The sequence below is a fragment of the Monodon monoceros genome, unplaced genomic scaffold (genome assembly GCF_005190385.1).
Source record: "Monodon monoceros isolate NGI ecotype Baffin Bay Population unplaced genomic scaffold, NGI_Narwhal_1 Super_Scaffold_6, whole genome shotgun sequence".
In the NCBI taxonomy this organism is placed as follows: Eukaryota; Metazoa; Chordata; class Mammalia; order Artiodactyla; family Monodontidae; genus Monodon; species Monodon monoceros.
The window spans coordinates 16,575,225-16,588,734 of record NW_021703783.1 but is presented as its reverse complement, the minus strand read 5'-3'; the positions used below and the strand labels follow the sequence as shown (position 1 = coordinate 16,588,734).

General features: G+C 40.7%; 1 protein-coding gene across 2 annotated transcripts in view; it reads left to right on the top strand.

The window, feature by feature from the left end:
* The first annotated feature begins 160 nt into the window (after positions 1–160).
* Positions 161–13,510, top strand: part of RECQL (RecQ like helicase) — a 33,070-nt gene continuing 19,720 nt past the window's right edge. For both annotated transcript variants that reach the window (XR_003791064.1, XM_029204947.1), the window contains exons 1-4: positions 161–236; positions 2,561–2,608; positions 10,259–10,456; positions 11,339–11,518. Coding sequence is in view for 1 of the 2 variants with exons in the window: in XM_029204947.1 (XP_029060780.1) it covers positions 2,593–2,608; positions 10,259–10,456; positions 11,339–11,518 (394 nt within the window). In the remaining variant the exon portion in view is untranslated. The remainder of the gene's footprint in view (positions 237–2,560; positions 2,609–10,258; positions 10,457–11,338; positions 11,519–13,510) is intronic.

The following is a 13,510-nucleotide window of genomic DNA, read 5'->3' as shown; positions in this document are numbered from 1 at the left end:
GCCTCCCACACCCCAATTCAAAGCCGTTCCCCATTGGCTAAGCCTGCTCCCAACATCAACCAATCACCTGTGTCTTTGTTCAGTGACGCAAATGGTGGCCCCAACCCTTGACCAATAAGAGAAGGGTATTACTTGCAATTGGTTGAAAGGACCGACCCGGAAGGGTGGATGCTTCTGGCTGGAAAGAAAGGAAAGCCTGGTGGCGGGAAGTTTCCGTTGGAGCGCGTCTGAAAGCGGTGAGTAGCGGACCTGAGGCAGGGGCGTTTTGGGGTCGGAGACCGAGGAGGGGAGGATGTCCCTTAACCCCCTGGGGAGACGTTCTGGGGTAACTCCCGTTACCGCTTTGAGAGAGCTAATATTCCTTTTCCTGGCTGATGGGGAGGCCGGCTCATTTCCTTCCACCAATACATTGGCGGGGGAGAAACAGGGGCCCTCGCCGTTCTAATGGAATTCTCTTTAATCGCTCAGCTCTAATGGAACTCGGTTCTTTAGGGGCACTTTCCACTGCCGACCGGTCTTTTTTTATCACCAGCCTTTTCCGTGCAGGAGGCTTGGGTACCACAGCCTGTTTATTTGCAACCACTATTTATTGGGAAACGCCACTGGGAACGCCTAAGCGTAAGGGAGGGTATTATTAAATTGCTGTTGCGTCTAAACGCAGGGGTCGAGGAGTTGGAGGATGTGTGTGTGTGATTTAGCCCTTGGTACTTGGTGTCAAGCATGCATGACTGCCTGAGACCCTGTAAAATATTTCGTGAGGATGCTTGCAAAAGTTCAGATATAGCAAGTAAAACCACTGAATCATGGAAGTAGTAATTAGTAGAAGTTCATGTGTACACACCAAAAAGACAGTTTGCCAACCGGGAGCACTCAAATCGAAACATGGAATTAGGCTCAGGGCTATATTGTTATAAAGCAGCTTGTTTAGTAAGGACTGTTTATTCTTCACACTGATTGGTTATAATATTAACATTTTCTTAAAGGATAGGGAATTGATTAGTGGTTACCTCATAGCAGCCTTGGGAAACAGTTGGAGTTTTGCTTCTGATTTCCAGAGGCAGAAACAAAAAAATGCCCCAGGTCAAGTTAGTCTTTCAAAATAAGCTAAATTAAGCTTTGTTTGTATGTCTGTGCTGGTTTTGTCTGCCCAGGAAATTTTCAAGACTGGTCTCCGTTTGTTTTGGATTTTAACAGTGCCTAGGTATACTTCTGACACACATGCTATAGATAGCTCATTAATTTTTGAACGTATTTTATGTTCAGATAGCTTTTGCTATTAAATCACATCCTTTGGGGAAGGAGTTTATGAGCAGTTTTTTAACAGTATAATCAAAGGAGTCGTTTAAAATAGTGGGACAAAATGGTTGTAGATTATATCGTTTCATAAGTATAGAAAAACCCTCTGCTTTCAGTCTCAGCAAACCTGAGCCTGCACTATATGCCAGGCACTGTGCTAGGCTATGTGGATACAGATGTGAAGGGACTCAATCCCTACCCCCCTGGAGAACCTTACAGTCTAGAGAAGGAGAATTATATTTCCACAAAATGGTGAAGACATATTCATATCGATAAAGAATTAGAAGTCCTTGGTTTACTCCCCCCTTTCAGTATCTTTTAGTGGTGTGGCCCTTCCAAACTTCTTAGCAAGGTAAAGAAGACCCTACTTACTTTTCCAGTCTAGTGGTGACTACAGAATTCTACATGAGGAAGGGCATAAGGTCAGCAGTTTGAGTAAGGGTAGGATGATGCTGAAGCTTTGGAGAACATTCTAAGTTAGTTTTGGAAAATAGTGGTTTTCCATATCAGAGTTGGGGGAGGTGTTCCTGGAGATTATGGACAATCTAAATAAAGTTCCTACCCTCCAACCTGACCTCCTTCCACTTGCTCTTGTGTACTCTTAAGTTTTAGTCATTCAGAAATATTTTGAGTTCCTTAATACAAACCAGGCTTTTTCCCCACTTCTGACCTTTTCATGTTCTCTTCCTCTGAAATCTCACCCCTCTGTAGAATACCAATTCCTCTTTTAAGATTGAGTCTAAATTGTAACCCTTTAAAGCAAATATTCAGTAAAATGTTAAATTATTAATTTGAATATTATGTTGATGGATTTTGCTTCATCTGGGATATTTGAATCTATCCAACTTGTTATTTGTAAAATAGCTTCCACCATCCCAATTTTAGAGACAGGGAAAGGGGCTGAGACGAAAAAGTTGTTTAGGTTTGCTAAGATCACACAGTAATTTAGTGGTAAAGCTGTTTAACCTCAAAGCTTTGCTCTTTTTTTGTGACATCGCTTTGTGTCTGGTGGATATTTGTTCAGTGTTCTTGACGTCATGCTTGTTATTATATGTTTATGCGACTTTGGACACTTCTCTGAAATCTAGAGAATTTTCCATAAAAATGTAGAGTGGGAAGAAGCATGTAGTCCTTATTGAAAGGTCACTGCAGTATATAGTTTACTTTCTAACATTTTTTCTGCTTAGTAATGACATTATCATTGAGCATTAGCAACAGTACTGTTTTTAAAAAGTTGTTGCTCTGATTTTTCTTTCACTTTTAGAAAGAAATTTGGCTCTCCAGTTCAGCTTTAGAATGGCATCCATTTCAGGTTAGTGGAGATGATTACATTTTGTAGTTCATTCTCTTCTCTTTCTAATTGCATGTTTTTCTCTGTACCTTCCCCTCAATTTTGCTGTGAACCTTAAACTGCTCTAAAAAAGTCTTAATAGAAATTAATAAAAAATAAATTTAAAAAATACTTGTTTTAAAAATTTTGATTATAGAAGTGATGTTTTTTCAGATTTTTTTTTCATTGTGGGAAAATGTACTTAATGAAATTTACCATTTTAACTGCTTGCAAGCATACAGTTCAGTGGCATTATGTGCATTTGCACTGTTGTGCAGTCATCACCATTATCCACCTCCAGAACTTTTTCATCACTCCAAACTGAAACTCGGTACCAGTTAAACCCAGTCCTCCCTTCCCTGCAGCCCCTGGTAACACTATTCTGCTTTCTGTTTCTGTGAATTTGACCATTCTAGGTACCTCATTTAAGTGGAATCATACAATATTTGTCCTTTTGTGTCTGGCTTATTTCACTTAAGCATGTCTTTGAGGTTCATCTGTTTTGTAACATGTATCTTTTTAAGGCTGAATCATAGTCCATTGTATGTATATACCACCTTCTCTTTATCCATTTGTCTGTCAGTGGACATTGGGTTATTTCACTTTTTGGCTTTTGTGAATAATGCTGCTACAAACATTGTGTACAAGTATCCATTTGAGCCCCTGCTTCCAGTTTTGGGGGGTATATACCTACAAGTGGAATTGCTGGTTAACATGGTGTTTCTATGTTTAATTATTTTGGGAACTACTGTACTGTTTTCCATCGTGACTATACCATTTTACGTTCCCAAAAAGCAATACATAAGAGTTCCAAGGAATGATATGTTTCTTGATAGCATTTGGGAACTTATCAAGTAGACAATATAAATCATTTATAATCTCACTAGTCAGGTTAATACTGTAACATTTAGATGTATTGTTTTTCAACAAAATTTTTAATGTTTTGTACATAATGTTTGGTAATGTGATTTTTAAAAACATAATGTAGATGTAGAATATAGACATATTGTTAAGTAAATTCTGTGTTGTAAATATTCTATTTTTAATACTGTTCTGTATTTTATTGTTTTGAAGTGACATTAAACAATTAACACTTTTGGTGTTGGTGTTGAACTTTAAGTCTGTCTCCATTTTTAAAATGTAAAAAAGGTTGCATTGAACATCTCTGAATCAAAAGCTTTGTGTGCGTCTCTGATTATTTCCTTAAGATTAAGTTCCTGTAAGTGGAGCTACTTGAAACGTTTTTAAAGTATAAAAGAAAAACTTCCATTTGACCTTTTCCAGGCAGCTACTCTTGGTATTTTGGTATATTTCCATCCATTGCTTGTTTTTATAAACTTGGCTAGATTCTGTTGTGCTTATTAGTGAGGTCTTGCTGACTATTCAGTAAAGAAGTGGATGGCAGGAGTGAGGAACTTATTCTATGGTATTTTCCTGTCCTTTGTAGGATATAGTGAATATGGCCTTTGCTACATACTAGCACTAACAGTGGGGTAACAAGATTAGGTTCTTTTCAAACTTTAAAGAAATGGTTTTCCTAAGTATGGCATCCTCCCATCCACCCCTAAAAACTACAATTTATTTAAATATAAATATGAAAAAAATAGTGACATAGATTTTCGCTTTGTCTCATGACTCATTCTCACAGCTTAAGGGTTAATAATAAATGGTAACAATTTAAGTTATATTAAATGCTAATCCAAATGTTCTTTGCTAAGAGACAAAGGTGAGGGTTTCAGAGATGTTATGGAACCTTGCCTCAGTTGGGTATAGTTATTTTTGGAATGCATAAATGAGTTATTCTACTTAACAAGACTTTAAGCTTTCTCAGTAGGCTATGATTTTAAAGTAACTGAGTAATGACATAGATAAATTTTATTTAAGAGGAGATGCTTATTTTGAATCATTGGCTTTACAATATTGTGCCCCTTTCAAATAACCCACCTCTTCTATTGTTCTACCCACTTGTCTAACTGTATTTGAAATGCCTCTGAAGTTGCCTTCAGGCAGTTTATTGATTTGGATTTGATGGCTTCCCTTGTGGCAAATCACTTTCCTTTCGTTGTTCATTTCAGTATGGGATATTGCTAGAAAATGTGCTGTTTCTGAAGACAGATACCTCCCTTGCATCAGCTGTAAGCTTAGGAACTCTGGAGTGTGATCCCTGCTCAATACTATGTGCTCTTGAGATATAGTAATAAGCCCTCTTTGTTACGGATTATTGAAATCTTTCACTTTTCAATCTCATCTCCAATAATACAAGTCATGTGTTGTCCGTGCTGGCAATAGAGGTGACATAATTTTGAACAAAAACATTAAAAGACCCTGATTTATTACAACTAGCTCTATTTTCTCATACTCTTAGTCAATCAGGACTTTATCTAAGGTACGATGATACTGACTTTGTAGCATAGTTTGACATTAACATCTCTGTTATGTAGGATTTGATCAGGAAGCAGAGCCACTATGAGAGATATAAGGGACTAACTGTAGGGATTCTACTTGGTGTGAATATGGGAAGTGGTTAAGCTCTTTCTTTCGGTCTGTTGCCTGCGTGTCTGGAGCTGGGCCCAAAGTTGGAGGAGCCAGCAGTTAGGAAGAGAAGATGCATATACAGTGGGGAATGCCCAAACAAACTGCTCCCCACAAAGATGAATCTTACCAGAACCTAGATCAGTCTCTTATTGCCTCAAAGCCTCCAGTGTAGGTGATGCAGGACCTGTCAAAATGCTCACGTCCTTCCCCGTGGAGTTGCATATGACCTGGCTGAGTGTTCAGAGAAGCGAAGGGAGGAGAACCAACAGGATCTAGAGGAGCTGCAGGCCCTGCTGTCTCCCTAAGGATATCTAGCAGCAGCTGGAATCATGGACCCAGTTGCTGCCCCATGCCAGTGAGGTCACCAGGCCTGACCTTGCACTGACCTTCTTAAATATGGAAAATATGGCGACGGCTTCACTTCCACCTTCTAAATCTCTGGCTCCCCAACATGATACAGCTGTCCTTGGTCCAACCAAATATACACTGATCCTCTCCTCCGAAGAGGACAGGAATGCTTTTTCTTCATCTTTGCGTGACGCTCATTCCTCTTCTTGCTGAATCACATCCTTCTTGATAATCTTCTAACTTAAATCCTGAGATACGAGGTTAGCGACTATTAACACTTTTTATTTTAGAATTTAGGGGAACGCGAGCAGGAACATCAATCAACCCATCCACCCATCATCCATCAACCGACCAACCAACGAACCAGCAACAAGAAAAACCCAAATTTGGCTTATATAGGAATATCAAAATAAGGGAGAAGTGCTTATAGCTATTGCAGTTCTTGGGTCTCACCTGATCATGTGGTCATAGCTATTATTTTATAACTGCCTTTTCAACTTCTCATTCCATATCCTTTTGTTCTCAGCAAGCACCTCACCTGGTCATGGGGCCTTGCCTGGTGGGATATGCCTTAGCAGTTTGATTGTAATGAGTTTTTGTAGTTTTCCATTAACTCTAATCAGAGAACATGGGAATACCAAAAGACAGCCTAGAGGATCCCCTCCATTCCAGACACACTTGTCCTTACCTCTGCAGTGTCCTAGCAATCCAGTTCCCTTGAATGGTCAGGATCACTCACCCCAGCCAGTCCAGTAACCCCCTTCTTTGCCTGTTGATTTCCTGTCGTGAGGAACGCAAACTGGCCAAGTGGTAGTCAACTCCAGTTAAATGGAACCGTTGCTTTTTCTCCTGGTAGAAGAGTTCTTCCTCGCTAACTAAGACCTCTAGACCAGCAGAGTCCAAAGTTTCAGGGATGGGAAGCAAACATTTCACTAGTGGCAGTGGGAAGAGCACTGTTCACTGTTCTGATAGGTAAGCACACTTACCTGCTTCCACTTGGTCTTTCCTACCATAATAGCCCTTACTCTTGGGTCAGGAGACCTACGTGTGAACTCAGCCAGTTGCTGAATATACCTGTTCTAATTATGCCTGCTGGAACTGGGGAAGTAACCACAGAGGAGGTTGGAGGACCTCCTAACCCACTGTATGATGCACCCAAGCAAAATTGCATTGATCATCGGCCGTGCTTGTCCAGTCCCTACTCTGACTGGTGGATCACCGTGGCATTTTAGTTCTCCAGGAATTATCAGTTTAGAGTTGATGTCTGGTAATTTCTGAGAAGTTATTTTCCTTTTCCCAGTACACAATTAACCTTGATAAGTTTCTCTGGAGAAGGATAGTGGAAAGATTTACCACATAAATTTTTAGCTGTGTAGGAGAGTCCTTTTTCAAAGGGCCCCAACTTCCACTTTATACAAGGGACTCTAGGTCTATAAACTGGCCATTTCTGGGAACTGGTTGAAGGACTATGTCTCCATTGCGGTGATTCAAATCAGGCTTGTGTTTACCAGAATCAGGCCTTTGTATTCTGCCTGTACAGATCAAGTCGTCTATTTCCATTTCAGACATCATGATCAGCTAGCTACTGCCGAAGATCTCTGTGGGTCAGACTGTTCTACTCTATTGCCGGGTATGGCAGCCACATCTACGTTTCCTCTGGTCGTGAACTGAATTCCCAGCATTTAGCCCCCATGTCTTAGAATCCATCATTCTCGTTGATTCAGGTAGTCTAGTTCAAAGGCAGTACTTCCCATGGTCATTCCTGGCTTACAGAGAACAGCCACTCCAGCCCTCCCAACTTTCCGATATTCATCTTTGGGACTAGCTAAGTAAATTATTAGAGCCACTCCTGGCCACTATATTTAGCACACTAAATCTAGAATTAATTTCTTTCTTTTTTTTAAATTTTGTTGTTGGACTATGTCCTGTCTTTTTTTAAAATAAATTTATTTATTTATTTTTGGCTGTGTTGGGTCTTCGTTGCTGCCTGGGCTTTCTCTAGTTGCGGCGAGTGGGGTCTACTCTTCGTTGTGGTGCACGGGCTTCTCATTGCTGTGGCTTCTAGCTCTAGGCGTGCGGGCTTCAGTAATTGTGGCACACGGGCTCAGTAGTTGTGGCTCGCGGGCTCTAGAGCGCAGGCTCAGTAGTTGTGTAGCACGGGCTTAGTTGCTCTGTGGCCTGTGGGATCTTCCCAGACCAGGTCTCGAACCCGTGTCCCCTGCATTGGCAGGCGGATTCTTAATCACTGCACCAACAGGGAAGTCCCTAACTCCAGAATTTCTTATTGAGTCCACACCAGTAAATTTGGCTTCATTCAATATTGTATGCTGTCCACCTTGATTTAGTAGCCTTAGGACCTGTTCCCACGTATACTCTCTAGTTTCTGGTGATGGATATTGGCAAATGCAACTGTTCTGGTGTGTGTCATGTTTTCTCACAGTTCACATTTTCATACCTCATCTTCTGGGGCCTCGTGGGTCTTGTAGCACTGGAAGGTGGTGGGGGCAGATCCTTCGAGTGATTAGCATGCTCTTGCAGGGCATCTACCTCAGGAAAGACCGTAACAGGCAGGAGGAGGCTGTTTCAGAAAGGGGAGGGGGGGCAAAAATGACTGGGCAGAATTAGTGGCTCAAGGTCCCCTGCTTCGTTGAAATCTGCGCATATGTTCCCATCCCGTTTTCAGGGTCTCACTCCTTCCAAATCAATGTCCTAACTTTAACAGAAGAGTCCCTGCGAGGTTGGGAATTCAGTTTGTATCATAATTCAGCCACCTGCAGAATTTAAACTTGTTAGTATTCAGTAATCTCTGGAGATAAGGGTTTTGTTTAGGACAGTCATAGAAACTTTGAGGTCCCTTTATGGACACCCTGCATTTCTCTCATCAAGTGCTCCAGCATACTCGGAAGCAACCAACCAACCCCATTATTCTTACAAAAATGTTCTGTAACAGCAAACACTTGGTCACCCAGAGCATTGCCTTCTCTAGGTACTTAATTACTGGTATCTATAGATGATAACTTTGTCTTCTGCATGCTGTGGAATACCATTATCGCTTCTACCACTGCAGAGAGGGGTCATTAATGCCCTTAAATCTAATCAGATCAGAGACTCAATTCCAGGTGGCCCAGAAGCGATTCAGAGAACCCATTAAGGTTCTGTTCCTCTGGGACAACATTTGGCATTGGTCAGGGTTCCATCAGAGAAGCTGAGTGATTATGAGTGATATATAAGTGCCAGGGATTAGTCTCTACATGATCATGGGACCTGGTGAAGAAGTCCGTTGCTGGTCTGGAAGTCACAAGAGCCAGCAGCAGGGTCAGGAAGATGGATGTGGCATGTGGGAGGATAAGGAAGAGCTGAAACGCACTAGGACCAAGTGGAACCTGTGTGTCATTGGGACTCATGTGGTGTATCACTGTCCCCAAGGCTCTGACCTCCAGGGCGCTGGTGCCCTGCGGAAGAGCCGGTGCACTTGCCGCAGAAAGTTGCATGTGAACCCAGCCAAAGATTCAAAGAAGCTGAAGAAGCTGTGGGTAAACCTGCCCCTGCTTCTGCCCCCTGTCAGCAAGGTGAGCCAGCGGATCAGCGACAACAGGAGTGAGCTGCAGCAACACCTGACCTTATGCCAGCCTCCTGACTGTAAACCTGGCTGCTGATTCATTTCTACAGACTTCCCTGGTGGCCAGCCCTAACCACGAATCATGCAGGCAGTTGGTACAATACAAAGCCACTGGAGCATCCTATTTTAAATCATAACTGTAAGATTTCATCTCATGAAAAGCCATTAAGACTGGACACTGATTGGGAATTCCCTGGCGGTCCGGTGGTTAGGACTCTGTGCTTTCACTGCCGAGGACCAGGGTTCAATCCCTAGTCAGGGAACTAAGATCCCACGAGCCATGCAGCATGGCCAAGAAAAAAACAAACAAAAAAACCAAAACAAAAACTGGACACTGATTAATGCGGGCAGATGTTTTAGAAAACACCAATCTATAAAATTTTTCTAGCTTCCACTGATGTGATGTCAAAAGAAATCTCACTTTGACTTTTTTTTTTTTTTTTTTTCTCACTTTGACTTTAATATTTGGACTGATTAGAGTCATATGTTAAGGCTTCTTTAAAAGTTAGCATGCTGGCCTTGTAATGCCAATTCCAGTAGCACGCTTGATTTCTCTCTTTACTGTTACATCATTGTATTTATAATCACCGACTCCTTACAATGTCACAGTATGAACCCAAATATGAATGTTTTTGTAAAATGATAGCTAAGTAGTTAGGGTATGACTTTTAAATAATTTCCTCTTGCTTCAAAGTCTGGTCACTTTACTGAAATGATTTAGGAGATGGTTGGACCACTGCCCTACAACATAATAAAAAAAATTATTATTGATTAAATGCTTAACTGTGTGCCAGGTACTGTGTTAAGAACTTTCAATATGCTATCTCATTTAATTTGTTATAGCAGTTCTGTGAAAGCTAGGCATTAATATTATCCCCATTTTACAGATAGGGAAATTGAGGCTCAGTTAAGTATAAGGTACTTAGCCTGAGGTCACTCAGCCAGTAAGAGGAAGACCTAAGATTTAACTCAGGTCTGTGTGGCTCCAAAACACATGCTCTTAACCACTCTGCTATACTACGATAAGTATATAATTTTGATGGTGAGGAATACCCAAAAACCAATAATAAGGAAACCTAAAGTTGTGATTAACTCTGTCTGGTCATTATATCTTTTTTCCTCCCTCGTAGCTCTAAGTGAGGAACTGGATTCTATAACCAGTGAGCTACATGCAGTAGACATTCAAATTCAAGAACTTCTGGAAAGGCAACAGGAGCTTATTCAGAAAAAAAAAGTCCTAACAAAGAGACTAAAGCAGTGTTTAGAGAATTCTGATGCTGGCGAGAGCAGCGAATGTGATTCGTCACCTGCCTCTTGGAATAAAGAAGGTTTGCTCTTTTTTTGTTGTTTTTCTTTTTATCTTTGCCAGTTTTGTTTCTTCTCAGTTCTATGAACTGGAATTAAATCATTGTGCCTGGATCAGTGCTTTCTAGTAGCTTAAGAGTTGAAACTAGCCATTCCTTAAGTGGCAGGGGAACTTGGAAGCAGACCATTCTTTACCCATGTTCTTTTTAAATGAAGCCTTTATTATTCAGAATGTATTATTTTGTCCAAATATGGTTTCAGCAACATTAATCAGTGCTTGGAAAAATAAGATATTTATTTAACTCAGTTTTCTAGGTTTTAACTAGAAAAAATTAAACAATTGAGAAAAAAATTCAAACTCGTTAAAGGGCAGTGCATTCTCCTGCCCTATTGAACAAACCTTTCTTGATTCAGGATCTTGCCAAGCATCTTGTTTATCATTAATTGTGGAATACCATAACTCTTGAAAGAATTGAATTGCTTTTGTGGGCCTTTTTTTCCAGTGTTCATTTTTAAACAAGATATTTACACCAAAAATTTCAGGTAATCGTTAACTTTGTTCATGATAGTTGAGTTTTCTGTGATGCTATGAATTTCCTGATGGACATGCAGACTGTTTTTCAAATACCTGACCAAGCACCTTTCTCCTCTGTAAGTTATGTATCACCGGCAAATGTTGTCATTTTTTTCTGATGTACTTTTTCTTATGATATATCATTAAATATGATTTTACTTAGCATCGTGAATTAAACAGATCTCAAAACTATTATTATAAAAGTTAAATTGTCCATAGTATTAAGTCTTATATATTGATCTGATTCTTCTCTATTATAAAAATGGCCATTCACATTTGTGTCTCATTCATAATCCTGAATAGTTGTAATCTATCTGGTTTGTTTTTCTAGATTTTCCATGGTCTGGTAAAGTTAAAGATGTTCTGCAAAATGTCTTTAAACTGCAAAAGTTCAGGTCACTTCAGCTGGAAACGATTAATGTAACAATGTCTGGAAAGGAGGTATTTCTCGTTATGCCTACAGGTGGGGGAAAGAGCTTATGCTACCAGTTACCAGCGTTATGTTCAGATGGTGGGTATTAATCAACATTAATTTAACGTGAAGAAACATCGTTTCTCTGAATATATCTTTAAGTCTTTAAAAAAAATGTCTAGCCCTATATTTGCCAAAATCAAGTACATTTTTGTTTGATTTATCTCTCCACTAATAGACATTTAAAGGATTCACCTAGAGAAGGAATGTTAAAGACTGAGAGTAGGGCTTCCCTGGTGGCGCAGTGGTTGAGAGTCCGCCTGCCGATGCAGGGGACACGGGTTCGTGCCCCGGTCCAGGAAGATCCCACATGCCGCGGAGCGGCTGGGCCCGTGAGCCATGGCCGCTGAGCCTGCGCGTCTGGAGCCTGTGCTCCACAACGGGAAGAGGCCACAGCAGTGAGAGGCCCGCGTACCGCAAAAAAAAAAAAAAAAAAAAAAGACTGAGAGTAATTCATTCTTTTATCTGGTTCCTGAAACATCATTAAAGAACATGTTGTAGGAGAAAAGGCCTGGAGTCGAGCCCCAGGTCTTTGTGGAGTGTCTGCTGTGGTGTTAGGCCCTGGAGATACTGGAGTCAGCAGATGTACATGGTCCTCGTTTTCACAGAGCTCAGTGGCCAGCAGTGCTTCCTCAAACTTTAACGTGCATAAAAATCAGCTGGTAATCTGATCAACATGCAGATTCTAGTTTAGTGTGAGACCCAAGAGCTTGCATTTCTGACAGGCTCTCAGATGACACTGATGCTGCTGTTTGGGGACTACCAGGGGTATAGAGCAGGGTCAGCAGACTTTTCCTCGAAGAGCCAGTCAGTAAATGGGAGAGGCTCTGCGTTCCGTGAGGTCTGTGCCGACTGCTCAGCTGCCAGTGTAGCAGGAAAGCAGCCACAGACGATAGGTAAAGGGATGGCTGTGGCTGTGTTCCAGGAAAACCTTATTTACAAAAACAAGCAACTGGCCCTTAGTTTGTTGACCCCTGATCTAGAGCATACAGCTTAATTGCAAGCAATTGCATTAAGGGTTTTGTGATAAAGGTTTTAATAGGGAATTAAGTCAGTGCAAAGATCTGGTCTAGGGGCTGTTAGGGAAGGCCTGAGGAAGTGGCTTTTTTTTCTTTAATTGTTTTTTAATTGAAGTATAGTTGATGTACAGTGTTGTGTTTCAGGTGTACAGCAAAGTGATTCAATTATACATATATATGTATATATATTTTTTCAGATTCCTTTCCCTTATAGGTTACTACAAAATATTCAGTAGAGTTTCCTGTGCTCTACAGCAGGTCCCTGTTGCTTATCTGTTTTATATATAGTAGTGTGTATATGTTAATCCCAAACTCCTAATTTATCCCTCCCTTACCCTTTCCCCTTTGGTAACTATAAGTTTGTTTTCTGTGTCTGTGGGTCTGTTTCTGTTTTGTAAATAAGTTCATTTGTATCTTTTTTTTTTTTTTTAAGATTCCACATATAAGTGATATATGATATTTGTCTTTCTCTGTCTGGCTAACTTCACTTAGTATGATAATCTGTAGGTCCATCCATGTTGCTGCAAATGGCATTATTTCATTCTTTTTTATGGCCGAGTAATATTCTGTAGTGTGTTTGTGTGTGTGTGTGTGTGTGTGTGTGTGTGTGTGTGTGTGTGCACGCGCGCACGCCTAAAAGTGAGAGAACATGCATGGTGTGGGGTATTCAATAACCTGGAATCATTTTAGTGTGGCAGGCAGTGAAGGCAAAGACATGTGGAAAGAGTCTTTAAAGATATTTTAAAAACTTTTCCTTAGATGAGTGGAAAGCTATTGAAGGGTCTTAAACAGGTAAGAGACTTGTCAGATTTGTGGTTTAGAAGGATAATTCCAGCGGATGGAGGAATTCCAGAAATATTTAGGAGGTAGGTTCAGTAGGACTTGGTATTCATTGGATACAGGACTAGGAGAAGAGATAGTCTAGCTGCCCAGATTTGAGGCTGGGACAGATGGTGAAGTTGTTCACTGAAACAGGGTACATTGGAGAAAGAACTTATTTGGGAATGGAGAG